This window comes from Pipra filicauda, unplaced genomic scaffold (genome assembly GCF_003945595.2).
Source record: "Pipra filicauda isolate LSUMZ 115617 unplaced genomic scaffold, ASM394559v2 scaffold78_size3787270_pilon, whole genome shotgun sequence".
Taxonomy (NCBI): Eukaryota; Metazoa; Chordata; class Aves; order Passeriformes; family Pipridae; genus Pipra; species Pipra filicauda.
This window is the reverse complement of record NW_024104964.1, coordinates 3758005-3777825: the sequence shown is the minus strand read 5'-3', so window position 1 is coordinate 3777825 and position 19821 is coordinate 3758005. Positions and strand designations below refer to the sequence as shown.

General features: G+C 52.4%; 1 protein-coding gene across 1 annotated transcript; it reads right to left on the bottom strand.

Moving 5' to 3' along the window:
- YTHDF2 (YTH N6-methyladenosine RNA binding protein 2) lies at nt 1-19247 on the bottom strand. Its single transcript, XM_027714639.2, has 5 exons — nt 19141-19247; nt 18605-18629; nt 18271-18350; nt 13004-14584; nt 1-187 (listed from the first exon to the last, which is right to left on the bottom strand). Exons 1-5 carry the CDS (start codon nt 19165-19167, stop codon nt 164-166), a joined length of 1737 nt encoding a protein of 578 aa, XP_027570440.2. The 5' UTR covers nt 19168-19247; the 3' UTR covers nt 1-163.
- Between the last annotated feature and the right edge of the window lie 574 nt (nt 19248-19821).

Here is a 19821-nt window from a genome sequence, read left to right as displayed (position 1 = left end):
ACTGCAAGTTTGTAAAAGTCTTTTTTTGAAGTCAATGAAATTAAGAAAAAAAAAAAAAAAAAAGTCCTAATTCTCTCTGGGATGCTCTTGCTCCTTCTCTTTGCCTCTCTGAAGGATCACTGGGATGCAATCTCTGCTGCAGTCTCTGGGGAGGAATGGCCTTTTACTTGACACGACCTTGGCGTTCCTGCAGAAGAAATAACAAAGATCATGTCAGCTCAGGGCAGTTTTGTTCCCCACTGTCACACCCCAGTGTCCCAACATGTGGCTCCGAGATGGAGCCTGTCCCATGGCAGCAAAGTCAGGGAAAGAGCATTTTTCTTGGCAGGTTCCCCCTCTTCCCCTCAGCTCGGGTGATTTCCCACCTGCAGAGCTGCCTCCAGCTCTGGGGTCCCAGCAAAAGGATGTGGAGCTGCTGGAATATATCCAGAGAAGGCCATGGAGATGCTCCAGGGCTGGAGCCCCTCTGCTCTGGAGCCAGGCTGGGAGAGCTGGGGGGGGTTCCCCTGGAGAAGAGAAGGCTCCAGGGAGAGCTGAGAGCCCCTGGCAGGGCCTAAAGGGGCTCCAGGAGAGCTGGAGAGGGACTGGGGACAAGGGATGGAGGGACAGGACACAGGGAATGGCTTCCCAGTGCCAGAGGGCAGGGATAGATGGGATACTGGGGAGAAATTGTTCCCTGTGAGGGAGGTGAGGCCCTGGCACAGGTTGCCCAGAGGAGCTGTGGCTGCCCCTGGATCCCTTGGAAGTGTCCCAGGCCAGGTTGGGCAGGGCTTGGAGCAACCTAGCCTGTGGAAATTGTCCCTCCATTGGAACAAGACAGGCTTTAAGGTTCCTTCCAACCCAAACCATTCCATGATTCTATTTAAAAAAAAAAAAATCCCAGCTGAACTCCCATGTGGGCAGGAAGGCAGAGTGGAGCTCAAACCCAGGGGGCACAGACACCTGCCTTGGTCTGCAGGGACTGAAACAACCTCCTGATGGCATCTCACCTGTAAACTAAAGTTCACAGGGATCTCCCACCAACTGCTGCTCCCACCCCACAGGTATCCAGCCATGTCTCTCCTCCAGCACTGCAGGAATGTTCTGTCCAGACATTTGCACCAGGCCAAAGGGGCAGGACAGTACCAAACACAGCCAGGCACCAAGGGCTGGCTGCCCAAGCCCCCTGTGCCAGCCCCTGCTGGGTTCTGTTTGGGTCTAACAGAGAAGCTCTCACAGCCCAGGCTGTCCCAAAGGGTTATGAGGTGCTGCCCAGCCCACACTCACTGTCATTTCCAGATCATAAGACAAAACCAAAACCTGTCAACAGCCAGAGGGCTCTGGGCTGATGCTCCTCCCTGGCTCTGCTCTTTCCCTGAGCACAGGCAGGTCCCTGCAGTCTGGGCACAACGGGCACTGTGGTGCTTTGGCTCTGGCTCCCATGGAGCAAATCCATCCCCACCCCAGCTGCTCCCAGAGGTGCCAAGTCCATCCCACCTCCACAGCAAAGCAACACCTGCAGCAGGTGCCCACAGATACAGCAGGTTCTCCCTCCCCACTCAGAGAGGAGACGCTGTCAGGGCTCCAAAACTGGTGTGATGGTTCAGCCCAGAACGTTTCCCTGTGTGTTGGCTGTTCTGTCCATGAAAGCAGGGCAGCAGCAGAGCTCCCTGCCTGCTTCCCCCTGTCCCACACTAACCTGGTGATGGGAGGCAGCTTCCCACTCCCCTTAGCAGCTCACACCACCCCTGCCACAAACACAGGGGCTGCTCAAGGAAACCACGTCCACTGCTAAACCCAGGGCGAGCCCATCCCCAGCCAGCTTCAATCCTGGGATAACAGCATATGTAGCCATCTATCCTCAGAAACCTTCCCAAAAAAGGGAAAACTGGACTCCAGCTCAGAACAATACCCCAGGCTTTGGCAGCCCCTCAGCCACACACCCAAGGAGGTTTCACCTCCAACTCCTCTGCACGAGCTGGATACAAATGGAACCCGGTGTGATCCCGTGCTCAGACTGTCTTCTGGGGACAGGGATCAGACCAAGGCACGTGTTCTGCTCAAGAGCAGCTACCCCACATAAGTGGATTTAATTCCCCCCTTCTCCTGTAACTCTGCCCGAGTCTGTTGCAGTGGCCAAAACTGCCAAATCCCAACCGCCAGGGCGGGGAGCAAAGCCAGGCCCGAACACGGAGCGCTGCAGGGAGAGCCACAGATCCAAAGGAAAGTGCCAAGCCCTGTTCCTGGCTCGGCAGCCAGCACGTTATGTTGCACATGGACAGATGGCAACGTGACTCATTCCTTCGGGAAGCAACTGCCCCAGCTAATGCCGCCGCTTCCCGAACGCGGACACGGGATAAGCCGGCTGCCAGGCTCAATCACCCCCCCTCCCACCTCCAGGGACAGTGCCCTGGGCTGGGACAGCAGCCCGAGGTCCTGCTGCACATGTCACCCTGTTACCTGAGCAGCTGGACCTCGAATAGTTGCCTCTCCCTGCTGGGAAGGTGAAGTAACCCCAAAGTCAGTGCGGGGATAACAAGGAGACAGTCCCAGGGAAAAAGTGACCCCCCTCTCAAAATCCCAGTGTGCCAGAACAGAAGGCACCACCTTCCAAAGGGTCTAGAGCAGATGTCCTCATGTGCCCAACCTAGAGAGGGGACCAAAGTGAACATCTTCACTTCAGCCCAATTTTCCTCAACCCAGTGTTGTTTCAAACCTCCTCCTCCTCAGCCTTGAAATGCCAGCACAGAACTCCTGCTCCACTCCACCAGCACTGCAAAGTGTCCTGAGGAGCCTGACATGGAAAATGCAGCCTGACATCTTTTTCCACCCCCTCCAGGGGCAGGGACACCTTCCACTGTCCCAGGTTGCTCCAAGCCCCGTCCAGCTCAACCTTGGACACTTGCAGGGATGGGGCAGCCACAGGTTCTATGGGCAACCTGTGCCAGGGCCTCCCCACCCTCACAGGGAAGGATTTTTCCCTAATATCCCACCTAATCTTGCCCTCTGGCAGTGGGAAGTCACTCCAGGTCCTTGTCCAAAGTCCCTCTCCAGCTCTTTTGGAGCCCCTTGGCACTGGAAGGGGTCCTAAAGTCTCCCTGAAGCTTTTTTTTTTCCAGACTGAACAACTCCAGCAGCCCTTCATCCTTCCTGGCCCATCCTCTTCCAAATCCACAGGCTGTGGGATGCTGTAACCCACAGCCCACCCAGCTATGAGACAGCCCAGAGAAGGCAGAGCAGCATCTACATACACACACTGGGCATTACTCTGGGATACAATCCCTGGAGAGCAAAGAGATTCCATCAGGAAGTCTTTTATTCTCTTTGCCTGCACTTCCATTAGACCTGGGCTGTCTCCCCAGGGGAGGAGCAAGGAAAACACACCGGTTCAGACTGATTCCCTCAGGAACAGGAGGGGCAGGAGCAGCTTGAGGAATGGCAACTTGTCCTGTCACTGCTGCCCCCAGGGGTGCAGCAATGTCACAAACCAGGTCCTGAACCAGCCGATAAGAGATCACCTTATCTGTTAGCACCTTATCTGTTCACACTGGGGGAAGCAACAACAAAAGGCTCAAGAGTTTGTACCAAACCACAGTGACAACGGGTGACAACACTGCCCACTTGTTGAGAGCCTCTTCCCTTGATTAACAACCAACACTGAGCCTCAGCGCTCCCAGCAAAGGTAAGGATTTTATTGCCACACCACAGGTGGGGAAATAGCAGAGTGGAATCCCAAGGAGGGCCTGGAGAAGCAGCCAGGGCAGGGCTCCCACAAACCCTGGTTGGCTGGGACCTGCCTGAGCTGGAGCACAGCCTGCAGCCCTGGGGCAGGGAAGGCCAGGCAGCAGTGCCAGTTCAACCCGAGAAGGTCCTGCAAAGCTTGGCTCACCCACAGCAGAGCATGGTCTGTGCTACCAGTGTCATTCCACAAAGGGCTGAGACTTCCAATCACAGAATATCCTGAGTTGGACCCACAAGGATCATCCATCCAACCCCTGGCTCTGCACAGACACCCCAACAATCCCACCCTGTCCCCGAGAGCGTTGTCCAAACCCTCCTGGAGCTCTGGCAGCCTTGGGGCTGTGCCCACTGCCCTGTAACCAAATCCTGGCCTTAAGACACACACACAGAGTTCTCCCTGATCACACAGGTCAGGAGTTACAGCAGCCCATTGCCTTCCCAGCAGGATCTGCTCAAGGCATGGACACAGCACAAGTGATGGATGATGCATCACTTTGCTTATCAAGCTCCTCAAGCAGCCTCGAGCCCCAACATTCACAAACCAAACATGACGTTCTCCTCTTGTCAGCATCAGAAAGCCATCAGGGTTACAGAGAAAAGCTGCATCCCAGCCTGCCCCCCACCCAGGAAAGGGGATAAAAATCAGGCAGGGATCTGGTTATGGCCTGACAACTTCATCCTACCTCCTGTTCACCTCATGGAGCTCAGCACCAAGGCAGACAGGATAAAAGTGGTTCTGTGTCAGACCAGGAAAGGCCTTTTGTTCTACAGATCAAAATCAAACCCAAAATATCCACAGAACCCCAAGCTGGGCAGACTCACATCACTGAAAAAGCAGGAGACACGTGGCCTTGGACACTTATTTCCATGTCAGAGCAACCAGCTTGGGGCAAGAAGGGCACGAAGAGAGCCAGGGCTTTCCTCTCCAGTGGGTTTTCCAGTCGGATATCCACAGGCATGCTGCTGCTTCCCAGCATCTTTCCAGGCACCTTTTTAAACCTGATGCAATCAATTGCAAAGAACAAACCTCTTCTTGCTTAAACACCACATTTAATTGCCTGAATAAAGCAGCCCAATTCCCATAAACATTTATAATGACTCTCCCATAGGGAGCCTCGTCCCACAGGGCAAAACTTGTGCAGGATGGTGAAAAGCTGAGAACATCCATGAATATTTAGAGCAAAGAGGGAGGCAGAGCAGGCTGGGAGGATTCCCAGTGGTATTCCATGTAAGGACAACTGGGATCACACCAGGACTGGATCTGGTCTTGCTGGCTTTGGAGCACAAGCAAAATAACACAACACAAGTCCTTTCAAGTCACTAGGAAGGAAGAAAATTCTTCTGGTCTTCAACCAGGGAGTCTTTATTCTTCCCCATCACTCCAAGTGAAATGTGTTTCATTACTTTGGTTGCCTTAAATCATCACCCAGGCAATAAGTATTAGCACTGGTGCCACGAGACTCTTTAGAAAAGGAAGGAAATTCACTTTAATGTTCCAAAATCCTCACTGCTGTAGAGTTAATAAAGCCTTGGCAGCATCCCCTGTCACACCATGTACATGTAATGCCAAGGACTGAAAACCCATGGAGCTTCAGTGGAATTTGTGGCTCCATATATTCATAAAATATCTAGAAGGAGTGAATAATAAAGTGACCAAGTTTACTGATGATATTGAGCTATTCAGGGTAATAAAAATAGCAACCAACTGTGGAGGACTTTGTGAGAAAAAGCACTTGAGCCTTCCAGTGAATTTGGTCTACCTGGTTGAGATAAATTTAAAGGTGCATGTGGGAAAATCCCTGTCCTAACTCCAGGGTGGCAGGCTCCAAACTGGCCATTAGCCATTGGAAACATGACCTGTAACTCCAGGCAAATGGAAACCCTCAAGAAAAGCAACCATCACCCTGAACAGAACCCACCACTCTGCTGCTACACAAACCCAAACAGGATCCACCCCGAGCTCTGGAAAAGAACTGGAGAAGGGTCAGAGAAAACAGGGATGAGCGAGGGACAGAAGGGTTTCCATCTGCAGAGCCACTGTGCTCTCCAGCCTGGAAGAGATGACTGCAAAAGCAGAGCAGACAGGGAGGACACTGAAATAACTGCTCACCACCTCTACCAGCACAAGAACCAGGAGGAATCACAGGAGGCAGACTCAAAATAAAATAAAAGGACACATTTCCTCACACATAGTTAAGCCAAAGAACTCGAGATCCTGAGGATGCTCAAAGAGCATACTGGACAAGAAATCATGAACTAATAAAGATATAACCTCTGGGCCACAGAAATTCCTGAGCCACAAGTGGTTAAAGGCAAGGAAAACTTCAGAGATGGATAAATATGTCCTTGTACTGTCCTTACAGGTGTTTGCAGCCACGTGAGATGCAACATCAGACTGCACAGACTTAGGTCTGACCCACCCAGGCTAAAACACCACCTCCACCCCAAATAAAGCAGAAGAAATACTTCATGTCACAAGAAAAACACACCACAATATTCTGCATTATGAGAGGACAAGAGGAGATCTATTTGCCTGCTTCTGTCAACCATGAAGAGCTGAATTCACAAGCCCAAGCAAAAGAGCCAACGCTCCCTATAGTGTGTCCCCTCATTTTACAGCTACTCCAAAGGGAGCACAAAGCCACATTCACTGGAACATGGTTTTGTATTTCAACTTCTTTTCTTCCTCTCCTTTAAATCCATCAAGAACACGGCACTGGAATTGGGCTGAACCCCCAAACCAGGACTTCAGGACTTTCTTAAATTTTGCGAAGATGACGATGGGAAATTCTCTGAAGTCATTTCACAAGGAGATGCCACCACAAAAAAAAAAAGCTGAGAGAGCAGAGCCTTCCCCCCTGTGCAGATACACACGAGGAAGGAAACTCTGAGAGCTGGGTTTTCCCTTCCCCCCCCAAAGATTAGAAACAAAAGACATCAGTTTTAGGTAGATTTTATCTAAGTCCTCTAAACTGGGATTACATTACAATAGCTCTGCAGTTAACCACACACAAAAGCAGCTCAAGCATTGTGCTTTTAAGGAAACAAGAGTTCTAATGATACAGAACCAGAAATTTCCAAGTCCTCTCTGAAGGAGGCTCACAAAACCCAAATGGTTCATTATTAACTGTTCAAATGCACTGTTACATGACTTATATGTCAATTAAAAAGCCTCACACTGGGCACCAGTCACTGGCAGGAGCTACAAACAAGTCTCTATCCCAGCCATGAGTGTGGATAATGACAGCCCTTGTTAACAGGGACTTCCCCGGGTAACTGCTGTGGTAAATAAGGGTGGCACTGCTCCTGCTGCCAAACCTCCAGCGGTTTGCACCACCGAGGAATTAGTTATTAACTCAACAAAGCCATAAAATAGGACAATTACTACCAGGTACAAACAAGAGCAAGCAGGAAAATGAGAGGACTAGTCGTGGTGAGAGCTCTCACACAGCACAGCACAAAAAGCTTCCTGAACTTGAGACGGGAAAGAAAAAAAAGCAGCTTCTTTCAGGCAAAAAAGCTGCTGCAGAACTACATTTTCAGTAAGAACAAGGGAGGAATATTGTGCATGGAGCTGCTCTTGATGGACTGCCCACCTTGGGATCCTAATCGGCTTTCAGCCACATCTTGTGACCCACTGCACTCCTGCACCAGGGAGAAAATCCAGGGAACTGAACCAGGCCGTGCCCTGGGGCTTTCACTGAACACAACAGCTGCCTAAGAGGTTTCCTTGGAAGATAAGTACTTTTTCTGGACAAGGAGCTGTTAATAAAATAACCTGAAACACAATACCTGTGTCAGTAGCTCTTAACTTCAATGTCAGCAAGTTACCCAGAAACTGGGGGGTAAAAGCAGCCAGAGCTACTGACACCTCACACACTCCCTTCTGCATTCCAAGCCCTCCATGGTATTTCTAGGGAATTTGCCAGCCACACATGTGCAATAGAACCACAGAATGTTTTGGGATGGAAGGGACCTTAGAGCTCATCTCATTCCACCCCCTGCCATGGGCAGGGACACCTTCCACTAGCCCAGGCTGCTCCAAGCCCCATCCAGCCTGGCCTTGGACACTTCCAGGGATGGGGCAGCCACAACTTCTCTGGAAAATCCATTCCAGGGCCTCACCTCCCTCACAGGGAGGAATTTCTTCTGGATATCTAATCTAAATCTCCCCTGGGAGCTGAAATCACCCAGCCAAGGTAACCTGGAGGGGAGGGGCCACGAAGCTTTAACCACACCAAGTGGGCAAAAAGAGGTTTGGGAACATTCACAAGAACAGGGTGTGGAGTAAACTCGCCCTGCTCAAAGCCATACCTGTGAGAGCTGCAAAACCTCCTCATTGCATGTGGCCTGCACTCTGTCTGGCCCAACCCCAGTCCTTGAATCCTAGAACAGCTTGGGCTGGAAGGGACCTTATACCCCATGGACAGGGGTAAAAAAAGGGAAAAACAACTTTAAACAGTGCATCTCGACAGCCCCTTAAACCAACTTCACCAAGAAGACTTTAAACATTATATTATTTCATAATATTGATAAATGTTACATTAAAGATTTCTAGCAAGATACTAACAGAGAGAGACAGGGCCATGAGGCAAGTGCAACAGGTTTGCTCTTCCACTACTCAGCTTCCACTTCAGTTGCAGTGAAATGGCTCCCAGCTGCTCTTGGTTTTAGGGATGAGGAAACACAGTTCCCTGTCTGACAGCAGAAAACATGGATTAGAGCACCAGCCAGATCTAAGCCTTCCCCTCCAGTTCTCTCCTGCCTTTAGACAAAGCTACAACCACTAAAAACCCACGAGTGTTGTCAGGGGCTTTGGAGTGCTGGCTTAAAAGTATCATAAGCACAAAGCATTCCTTATGTCCAACATAGGAAGGTTTGTTTCCTCTATTCCTGAGCAAATATACGAGCATGGACACAGACCTACAGGATTTAAACAGCCTGGAAATAAACTGAGAGGAACCATGTGCATTGCTGAGCAGCACAGCGAGGGAATCCTGTCCTGGTGCATCAATCAATTAACTTCACTATGGCCAGGATTTGGAGCAGAAAAGAGCAAACAGCCTTGGGATCACGGGATGAAAGGAACTGTGGGAGTGTAAGCAGCGTTCCCTCGCTGCCACGGGAAACAGTTGGCTTTGCCTGGATATGGAATATCCAGGAATTGAACCCTGTGGTCAGAAATGCTGCCCTGTAGGATATGGGAAAGCCAAGGCAACGCAGCATTCCCAGGATGACTGAGAGCAGGAGAAAGTGCTGGTCCACCCTATAGGGAATATTCTCTCTCCTCCCCTCTGAGGTTATAGATTAGGAAGAAGAAAAGAGCTTTGTAAAATCCATCAGAAAGCATTCCTGTATTCCAGGGACTGTGAAACAGGCTGTTTCACGGGCTCATACAACACCCCTCAGTTATGCCTTAAATCACATGTTCCAAGGGGGCAGTGACACTTGACACTATTAATACTCCCTTAACCAGCAGTGTCAGCTGAGCCACAAAGCAGCACAATTCCAGAAATAACGGCTCCAATCTGGCCAATCCCACCTTTCTGCTTCAGGCTGGTGAACCTCAGCATGGAAAACCTCACCAAAAGCCCACCCCATCCTGCCCAGCTCAGCCTGACTCAACACCCAAAGTCCCAACGCAAAGAGTCCCTTCTCAGCTGCAAACCTGACCATCCGACTGCTTTTCATGGGATATCCTTCCTAAAATCCCTGGAACCTGCAAGGAGCCAAGTATCCCAGGCCTGGGCATGGAGAAAGAACCAAACCAGACTTCCCTTAGAGTTTCCATTGATTGTTTTTCCACAAAACACCAGGCAGATCACTATTGGAGATCTTTTAGACCCGGGTTACGGGCAGCATTCCTAGAAATCCAAGTGCATGACTAAAGGCCAGGGATTTTTGTGGTTGTTTAAAAAGAAGATAAAATAGTTCTTACAGGGAAGACATCAGTGACATGCTCTGCCATAAAAGCAGCTGTTCTGGGTTTCAAGAAGTCCTAAACTGCTCCGGGTAGGATTGCACTGGGAGTTGGCTTCATCATTTTGGGTCAGGAGACCATCCAACCCTTTTAAAAAACTGGATCAGTAGAGCAAAGCAAGACACTGAAAAGGAATGGACACGAACCTCCAAGGACAGTATGGGCACAGGCAACAGGAAAGGACAAGCAAGAGGATTATTCCAGTGTTTTCAACACTGAACTACCTACCCCCCTTCACTGGACAATGGGAGTAACACAAATACTAAGTAGAGCATTTTTCATATAATTTCTTGGACCTGCTTTAGGGAATTCTGAAGAAATGAGGAGTATAAAAGAATACTCAAGAACTCCCAGACTTTCACAAGAGCTCATTCATCTTGGGCAGCAATCAGGAATCAAACTGCAAATCAGCCAAAGGTTTGGGCAAGTTAAAGCTAAATGAGACAATTTCAGCCTGGGAGAAGTTCAAAACAAGCCAAACCTTGAGACATTTAAGCTTCAAGGAACACGACTGCAGAGCATTAACATCTCACACTGTGGCAGAGACAAAGAGCTGGGAGCAATGGGATTTCCCCAGCACAAAAGCAGCACAAAAAGCAGGCAGGGAGCTGCTGCCAGAGCAGCATTTGAACTTTTCAGTGCTTCAACTCTGGTTCCTCGTGGATTTTTTTTAATTCAGGTGATTACCTGAGACGCTTCAAGGCAGACAGAGCACGGCTTGGGCTTCTTTGGCACCTACAATCCCGGGGTGAGCATCACCCCAGGCAAAACCAAAACCCTGCTTGAGCAAAAATAACTGGTTCTCAATGAAACCACGAAAAGAGCAGTCACAGAAACCTCAACCACTTTCCAGGCTGCGTCAGAGAGCGATGGAGGAGGTCAAACTGTCCTGCAAGAACAACCGAGTCACTTCCTCCGTGCCGGATGTCCCAGGGGCCCGGGGCGTGACACAGCCAGGGAGTAAAAGGCAAAAAGCAAACACTAACCCCTGTTTTTACACAGCTCCCTCCTCATCTGTGAATTCCAGAGACCTATGACTAAGTTCCTTTTCAAAGAGTAAGCGCTTTCCTAATCAACTGCTGCTGCATCCACTCGGATGTGGTTGGGGAAGGCGGCGCTGGCGCTCCGGCTATCGCCGCTGCTTCCGACCCTCCACAGCACAGCCTGGAGTGAAGCAAGCAGGGGAGGAGACTTCAAAATGCAACTGGGAAGATGGTTTACAAGCTTTAAGAAAATTGCCAAGCCTCGTTTCTAGCGTCTTCCTGATTTTCAGGCTTTAGGCAGCAAACACGGCAGCTTTCCCCAGGAAGAAACCATCGGTCTGTCTGCTTTTCCCACAGCCTTTCCCACTCTTTCCTTCTTTCTTCAGCTTACAGGTACTCAGTATTAACTCATCCATCTGCCTCTCACCTGTCCTCCAGCAGCATTTTCCCTCTCCCCTGCATTCTCTTACAGTACCAAGGTCTGACTCTCTCACACTGCAAACTGTTGCTCCCTAAAGTCAGATCTGGAGGATGTCACAGAACCATGGAATGGCTGGGGTTGGAAGGGACTCTAAAGCCCATCTCATTCCATCCCCTGCCATGGGCAGGGACACCTTCCACCAGCCCAGGCTGCTCCAAGCCCTGTCCAACCTGGCCTTGGACACTTCCAGGGACAGCCACAGTTTCTCTGGGTAACCTGTGCCAGGGCCTCCCCACCCTCACAGGGAAGAATTCCTTCCCAACTTCCCACCTAACCCTGCCCTCCAGCAGCAGGAAGCAAATCACCTTTGTGCTTAAGTGATATTATTTATAAAATGCTCCATGTAAAATATACATCAAAAATCCAAAACTGCATCAACTGTCACTGTGAGCAGCTGCAGCTCCTGACTCTGTTCTTCAACTGTTGGATGAAAAATTCCCTGTTGCTGAAACTAAAGAGATCATCAGGAAACTTGGCAAACTCCCAGCCAGCTGTGCTAATGCTAATTTGTAATTATCATTTTGATCAAACAGGAGCCAGATCTGCATTGTGGGGAGGGGCAGCCCCAGGTGACTTTACCACAGCTGAACCCAAGCACAATTCAAAGCCCACTGGCCACTGAATTTGGGGCAGGATTTCCAATTAACAAGTTGTTAAGGAGTACATGATGAGAGGAGGCTTTGAGCCAACCCCAGCAGCACCCAGAGGAGCTGCAGGCAGGTGGTGAGCTCAGCACAGGTGCCACACTGATGGTGACAGCAGGTGACAGCCCACCCTGGCCCCAAACACAGCCACAGGGAACAGAACAACCCGATCCATGTCCACTGGAGACAGGACAAGGAGTCACAGATTTCAGTTACAGTGAAGGAGATTTAGGCTGGGCATTAGACAAAGCCTCCTTACAGGAAGGATAATTAAGCATAGGAATAGACTGCCTGGGGAGGGACAGGAACTGCTGTTCCTGGAGGTTCTACAAGTGGTGGGAAACATCTGTCACACTGACCCCACTGTGGGCATGGGGTGGATTAGAGCCATCTCTGATTGCTACAACTCCCCAAACCTCCCACTGATCTCCAAGTACAAACTGCTCTGCCCCAGGAGCTGACAATGGCACAGAAATACATTTTGGTTAAAGCACAGCACTCAGGGGAGGCTGAGGCTCAGGGCAGCCCAGGCAGGGCCCGGGCAAGGCTCCTCATCCTGCTCTGCCAGGAGCTGGCACCTGATCCACAGACTGGTTTGGGTTGGAAGGGATGTTAAAGAACATCCAGTTCCAACTCCCTGCCATGGGCAGGGACACCTTCCACTAGTCCAGGTTGCTCCAAGCCCTGTCCAATCTGGCCTTGGACACTTCCAGGGACAGCCACAGCTTCTCTGGGCAACCTGTGCCAGGGCCTCCCCACCCTCACAGGGAAGAATGTATCCCTAATATCCAATCTAAACCTACTCTTTCAGTTTGAAGCCATTCCCTCTTGTCCTGTCACTTATAAATAGTCCCTCACCATCTTTCTTGTGGGCTCCCTTCAGGCACTGGAAGGCTGCATTTAGGTCACTCCAAAGCTTCTCTTCTCCAGGCTGAACAATCCCAGCTCTCTCAGCCTTTCCCCACAGGAGAGGCTCCATCCCTCTAACCAACTTGATGGCCTCCTCCGGACATTTCCCCCCCAAACAGGGACTGCCATGTGGGTGTGGGTTCCAAGTGTGGGCAGGCAGGTAGCCAAAAGGCAGCTGACGCCCACCAAGCCTGTTCACAAGCCTGGTTCACACCCTGGATTCAGTCCAGCCCATGGCAGCCCCTCCTGCCCCTCAGGACTCATCCAAGCCCCACGAACACGTTACCTTTTTAACATTTTCCTCCTCCTCTTGGCGTTTCTCGTAGTGTGAGAAGTCATCAAAGATGGAGGTGGTGTGCTTGTAGGTGGCAATGATTTTCAACACCTGCTTAGCCTTTTCCAGAGGCACCTCCTGAGTGTCCCTGGAGTTGGTCACTGGTTTATTCTCGTTGTTCTCTAGGCGGATGTGCCTCAGCTGGCTGTTGGGAACGTCCTTCACAAAAATCCACCTGACATCAAAGCGTCCCTTCCACTTGTCCTGGGACCACACCCCTGCACAGGTGTTATAGTCCACAGCAGATTTCATCTCTGCCACGCCGCAGAAGTGGCCGCTACCGTTGACGCTGAACAGTAAGTACACGGGGCCCTTCCCGTTCATGGAGCGATAGGCCGCGTCCAGTCTCTTGTTGCCGTGCTCCGTGCTGCACCAGATGTTGTACTTGATGGAGCGGTGGATATCGTCCTCCGAGTAGCTCTTAATGATGAACACCCGCCCGTGCTTCGGGTTCCAGTCAAAATCCTTGGGGTTGTAGTTGTTGATGGACCTCAGCTTCTCCAAGACCGGGTGCGGCTCCGAAGGGGAGCCGGAGCTGGTCTGGGCCGTCCCCACCCCGTTACCGTCCACGCCGTTCTGGCCGAAGCCGCCGCCGCGGTTGCGGGGGGCGACCCAGCGGGTGGGCTGCGCCGGGGGCACGGGCAGCGGGGCCGGCTGCGCCGGGGGCACGGGCAGCGGGGCCGGCGGCTGCTGCCCACCCGCAGCCTGGGCCACCGGCGGGCTGCCGGCCATCTGCTGGCCCACGGGCTGTGGGGACGCCTGCGCCGGCTGCTGGGCGAGGTTCTGCACCAGGGCCTGCGCCGGGGCTTTGGCCACGGGGCCTTTGTTGTCCCAGGTGCCGATATCCATGTTGTGTTTTATGGGGGGCGGCGGAAGACTCGACCCGGCGATGCCGTTCTTGGCCTTGAGCTTGGGCTGCTGCTTGGCGGGTTTGCTGGCGATGTCGGCCCACGAGGCCGGCTTGGGCGGCGCGATGGTGGCCGGGGGGAGGCTGCTGGAGGCCACGATGTTACTGGTGATGGAGCCGCTGCCCACGGCCGAGCCCACCACTTTGGGGACGCTGCTGGCCATGTCTGTGCTGCCCAGCTTGAGGGCCGCCATGCCCTGGTCCAGGGTGTTCATGCCGGGGGCCTTGTTCAGGGTCTCGCTGGCGAAGGCCGACTGCCCGTCGATCATGGCCCCCCCCAGCGAGCTGGGGGCGTAGGCGTAGTTGCTGCTGTAGCCCGAGCTCTGAGTGGACTGTCCCTGAGAACTGTTGTTGCCCCAGGCTGAGAAGTCGATCCCGCTGGGGAAGAAGTTAAAGCCGTGCTGCCCGAGGAAGGGGGTGCTGCCCAGGGCCCCTGGCTGCCCGAACATGGCGTCGGGGAGGAAGTGGGGCTCCCCGTTGCTCAACTGTCCGTACGAGGTCAGGTAGGGCATGGGGGGGTCTCCCCCCGTGGACCAGGCAGCCTCCCCTAGGGAGTAGGAGAATCCGATGGAGGGGCTGAAGTAGCTCGGTAAGTAGGAATCAGACATTGCAGTGTATGCATTGTTCTGAAAGGAAACCACAAAAACATGAGTGCCGGGGAGCCAGGAGGAGCTGAACCCATTTCAAGGGACCAGGAATAAAGCCAGCTTAAGGCTTCCCGTGCCCCACCCCTCCCTACCTTAGGGCTGGGCAGATAAACAGGCCCAGCCTTGAACACCTCCTTTGTTACAAGGGCTCAAAAATCTGTTTTATTGCCAGAAAGGTTAAAGACAAAGGCTCAGACAGCTTCCCACGTGGAGTTCCTGATGCATGGAGTGGGCCTGGACACCGAGCTGCCCCAGAGCTCCTGCTCAGGCTTTAAAACCACTGTCTTACCTTGCATCCAAATATCTTCTGTTTGTAGCTACTCTCAACGAGGGCTTTTCTTGCCTGGGTAACATATTTAGACCTTATTCTAGTGTTAGAGGGAAAACTTGTGGGAAGGATGCAGGCAGAAGTGGAATAAGGAGGAAAAAGATCCAGTGGAAGCACACTGCCAAAATTATGTGTCCTTAATTGCCTTCCTTAAACTTACTACCCACGAAAACAGCTTTATTCCCACAATTTAAAGTTGCAGAGCTCACAGTATTCCAAGAACTTGCAAACAAACAGGGATTTAAAGCCTATTCCTCAGAACACCAACTGCTCCAGTGCCGTGGGCCCATACTAAAAAACACCTGAAAATGAGGAGTAATCCACAGGGTCTCAAGAGGAGCCTTTTACAGGCAGCAGCACGAGCAGGTTTCAAACCCAGAGAGGAAAAAAAAAAAAAAAAATCCCTGCTCTGTGCCTTGGTCTCCCTTTTAACATCCAAGTAGCCTTTAGGTTACAAAAACAAACGCCTAATTTGACAATTAGGGAAGTCTCAGACATCCCCAAGATTTGCTTACATGAAAAACCATCTGTCATTTCCCATTCCAAGCCAGGTCCCCTCCGGGGAGCGGTTCCAGCCGCGCTAATGGACATTATCCTCAGTAATTTGAACCTGTGAGCAGCAGCCTCGTGCTGCCCCAGCCCCTGACAAGCCAGCCCAGTGCAAGGCAGATCAAAGGCAGGTTCAGCTCCCAGTTAAAAGCCTGGCTTTGCAGCAGGGCCCTGCTCCACTTCTGCTTGAATCATGTTCTCACGTGCCAAGCGCGGCTCCCGGAGGACTTCATGCCGTGCTGAAATCCAGGGAGCCTCTCAAGATGGCTCTGGCACCCTCCAGAAACAGCTGGTTTGCCACTCTACCATCCACAGGGTTGCAGGAAAGCAACAGGTTTGGGGCCAACCCAGCCCCGAGTTCACAAACATTACCAGGAATTATTTAATGTTAACGTGCTCAGAGACAAGATTTCTGTGGCACTTCACGGTGTGAAGGCATGAAAACTCACAGAGATGCTCCCTCCAGCCTTTGTTTTCCCACAAAAGCCTCCAAGTTAATAACAAAACTCACGCCCACCCTGGGTTTTACTAATTGAGGAACTGAGTCCTGCTAAACCCAAGGCCTAACCTGCCCAAAAGCACCAACACTGGCAATAATTTGAGAGGCAAATGAAAGAACTGAAACCCCCACATTATTATTTTGAACCAGCAAAGTCTCTTCCCAAGTTAATCCCCTCAGTTATAAGAGTAACATTTGCCCTCCTAAAACTTCCTTTAATGGAACAGGAACATGCTGGGCCACCCCTAAACCCAAGGCAGAGCTGTTTCCTCTCCACAAGAGCACAGGAAGCACATCACTGTCACATTAAAACCTGTCCCCTTGCCACCTCAACCATACCAATAAAACTCCACCAGCTTCTCATTCTCTCCATGACTAAGACTTTTCACACAGTTATTTCCTCAAACTTGCTGTTCCCCTTCACCTAAGACCAGAACTAAATGTACCTGACCTAGTGTTTATGTGAGTTTCTGGTTTTTAAAGGGCTGAAGAATCATTTACTGCATGTCTTTTAAAATACACAATAACCTCATGGAGGGGCTGACAGTAACAGTCACACCTCCAAGAGCAGCTGGGGAATGAGGAACAGTGAAACTGCACAACTTGGTCACCTCCTGTGAGTGTGGAGAGCTTGGGAAGCAACCCCAGAATTCCTTTAACTCCTTATCCAGAGCCATATCTCTGTATACCTTTGTATTTTTGAGCAGAATTGTGCCTCCCTCCAGACTCAGCTCTCAGGGTTTGGATTCTATTTTATGGAGCTGAGAAGCACCACAGCACAGTGAGGAACTGAGACAGAGTCACCCAAAGGTCCCACTCCAAGGTAACTCGGTGGTTTCACCTCCTTCCTGGCTCAATTTCTGCCTCCTGGGGCACCTCCAATCACTTCCTGATTTTTAAAATGTCTTTTTCCCAGTGTGAGACACACCAAAAGAAATTAAAGATCCAGAAGTTCTTCATCAAACATGAAAAATAGGGTAAAATATCGTGTTGCTTGTAGTAACCCTCATTCCCTTTAGGACACTTAAACACAGAAAATACCATCCACATTCAGAAGGAAGCTGGAAATTAGGGATGTTGATAACTGGGATAGAAAAAACCCCACCATTAAATGACAGCTACTGGAAAGGTAGCTGGTTTTATTCAAGATTTGAGAAAGCAATCACACTCTCTCACTCTATGAAGGCTGAATTTAGGCTCCTTAACTTTTTAGGGAGCAGAATGCAGTGAGTTATCTTGATGGACAGGTGAACTCTGAAGATTATGAACAGCTGACAGGACATAAAGAACATTTACCCTCAGACCTTTAGCACAAAAAATGAAAATACTTGTTGAAAATTTCACTGAGACAGAAGAAACCTGTGTCCTAATAAACAGGCATCACTTTTACATGAAAAAAAAATGATGTACTGACTGGTAAAAATGAACAAAAATACAGAAAGGGGAAACCAGAAGAGCTTATTTTTACTGATCACAACTGGAAAGAGAAGCCAAGAGAATGAACTGAGAGCTCTGGTGCTATTACAGATGTTTATCTATGGTGCTCACTTGTACATCTAATCAGCTGAAGTCCATCTGTTCTGTGTCACTCCCCTGCAGCTCATTAAGGAAAACAAACAAAAACCAGTTAGCAGGGGAGCCAGTCTAAGGGAAAGTGAGGAGGAAAAGTAGGTGGGAGCCTGAATTCCAGGGGCTGGTCACAGACCCTCCAGCTCGACTTGTAATCGGGGTTCTCAGAAAGTCTCAACGCTCTTATCACACGTGGGCTCTGGGTTTTGTTTTTGGGGCTTTTTTTCGGTGAAAAACAGAAATTCCCATGACAGGCACTGTCAGTTGACTCGGTGCAGAGATAAGAAGGTTGATCTGATCCTCCAAAAGCCCTGCTGAGCACAGCAGCCTCGTGTGAGGCGACTTCCCAACCCAGCTCGGCACATCTGTGTGGTGCAAAGAGCCAAAAACCAACACAGGCACAACAGTAAAACTGAAAGAGCAGAAATGGTGACTTGGAGATTGAAAAAAAGGAGCTGAACACCACGTGGAGGAAGTTCTCACAGCCTCAAAAAGTTGCTAAGCCCCTTCCTACCTCACCCACCACCACAACCTAAAGGCAGAGTCAGTGCTTCCTGCCTGCAGGAAATGCAGGTGTAGGGTGGGAAATGCAGGTGTAGGATGGGATATAAGGTGCTGGCAAAGATCAAAATGCAGCCAGTGGAGATGGGGAACACACACAAGGAGGCCAAATTCCCCTCTGCTGGAGCAGCAGGAAACCAGCAGGCTCCTGGTACTCACCGGGCGGGCCTGGGGGCTCAGGTAGGGCTCAAAGTCATCATCATTCAGCCCATCCTTCTGGTGCACAGAGCCGTTTTGCACTGAGGAGAGACGTGAAACTTCAGAAAACAACATGCAACAAACTCCCAACGTTTACCGACTTAAAGTATTTAAAGCCAAATCCTGTAATACAACGAACTCCTGCCGGTTCTAACACACGGCGCACGGCACAAACAACACCCGCAAACTTCCTGCAGCCACGCGGGGCTTGTTCCCCTCCTGGCTCCCGACAGATTTTGGGGAGACCCTCCTTCCCTCCCTCCCCCGCGTCCCCAGCCCTGCCCAGGGCTCTCACCTTTGTTGCCTTGGCCCTTGGGTCTCTGGAGCAGCGGCGGCGTGGGGGGAGAAAAAGAGGGAGGGAGAGAAGGAGAGCGGTGAGTCAGGGGGAGAAGCGGCTCCGGGAGGGGCAAGGACGAGCCCGGGGAGGGGGGAAACAGACCCGGCCTGGGGGAAGGGGAGGGTCAGACCCGGCTCTGGAAGCGTGGAAAAAAGACCCGGGGGTGGGGAAAACACACTCGGCCAGTGGGAAGGGGGGAAAACACACCCGGGGGCTGAAAAACGGAGCCAGCCCGGGGGGAGGAAACACGCCTGGCACAGCGAGGGACGCCCAGGCCCGGCGGGGACGGACCCGGTCCTGGAGGGGAAACAGGCCCGGTCCGGGACAGGCCCGGCTCAAACAACAGCCCCAGGCCCGGCCCAGGCGCGGCCCGGCCCCGCCGCAGCACAATGGAGCGCGGCGAGGCCGTCGCCGCCCCGGGGCGCTCCCCCTGCGCTGGGCCCGGCGCGGCGGAGCTCGGCCCGACGGCGCGGGCGGGAGGGGGAGGCTCGTACCTGCTCCAGGAGGCTGCTGGCCGACATGGCTCCGCGGCGGGGGCTGCGGGCGGGGCGGGGCGGGGCGGGAGAGGAGGAGGAGGAGGAGGCGGCGGCGGCGGCGCTTTGTCCGGGCCCGGCGGGGGCTGCGGGGCGGCCCTTTGGCGGACTCGGCGGCGGCCGGCGGGGCGGAGCGGAGCGGGGCGAGGGGGGGACGCTCTATCCCCCGCCCCCCCACCCCCAGTCTCTATGGCCCCCGGGCCCCGCCGCCTCGCGCTCCCCCCGCCCGGTCACGCGGCGCCGCGCGCGCCCAGGCACAATGGCGGGAAATGAGGGGGGGGGGGGGCGGGCGCGGGGCATGCCGGGACGGAGGAGGACCGCGGGGAGGGGGGAGCGACAGCGCCCCCGCTCGGGCGGGAGCGGGAACTGCTCTTAAAGGGCCAGGCGGCCCCGCGCCGGCTTTGGGGCGAAACGCGGCGAATTCGGGGCACGGCGGCGGATTCAGCACAACCTGATTTTAGCTCCCCGCTGTCCCCAGCTCTACAAGGCGTGGAGGACGCAGCCGTCCGGGACCCCCAGCCGGGTCAAGGGGCTCGCTGGGTGTTGGTCTGTCGCCTCTCCCGTCTCCCACCCAGGTCCTGCCCCTTTCCCGGGAAAGGACGGGCACGGCTCGTGCTGTGAGCCTGGATCGCGGAATGGGGT

Coding starts and splice junctions, on each gene's coding strand:
- YTHDF2 (XM_027714639.2), bottom strand. CDS start 19,167: ATGTCGGCCAGCAGCCTCCTGGAGCAG. Junction 18,351..18,604: donor CAAGGGCCAAGGCAACAAAG/GTGAGAGCCCTG, acceptor GTCTCTCCTCAG/TGCAAAACGGCTCTGTGCAC. Junction 188..13,003: donor AGGAGGAAAATGTTAAAAAG/GTAACGTGTTCG, acceptor TTTCTTCTGCAG/GAACGCCAAGGTCGTGTCAA.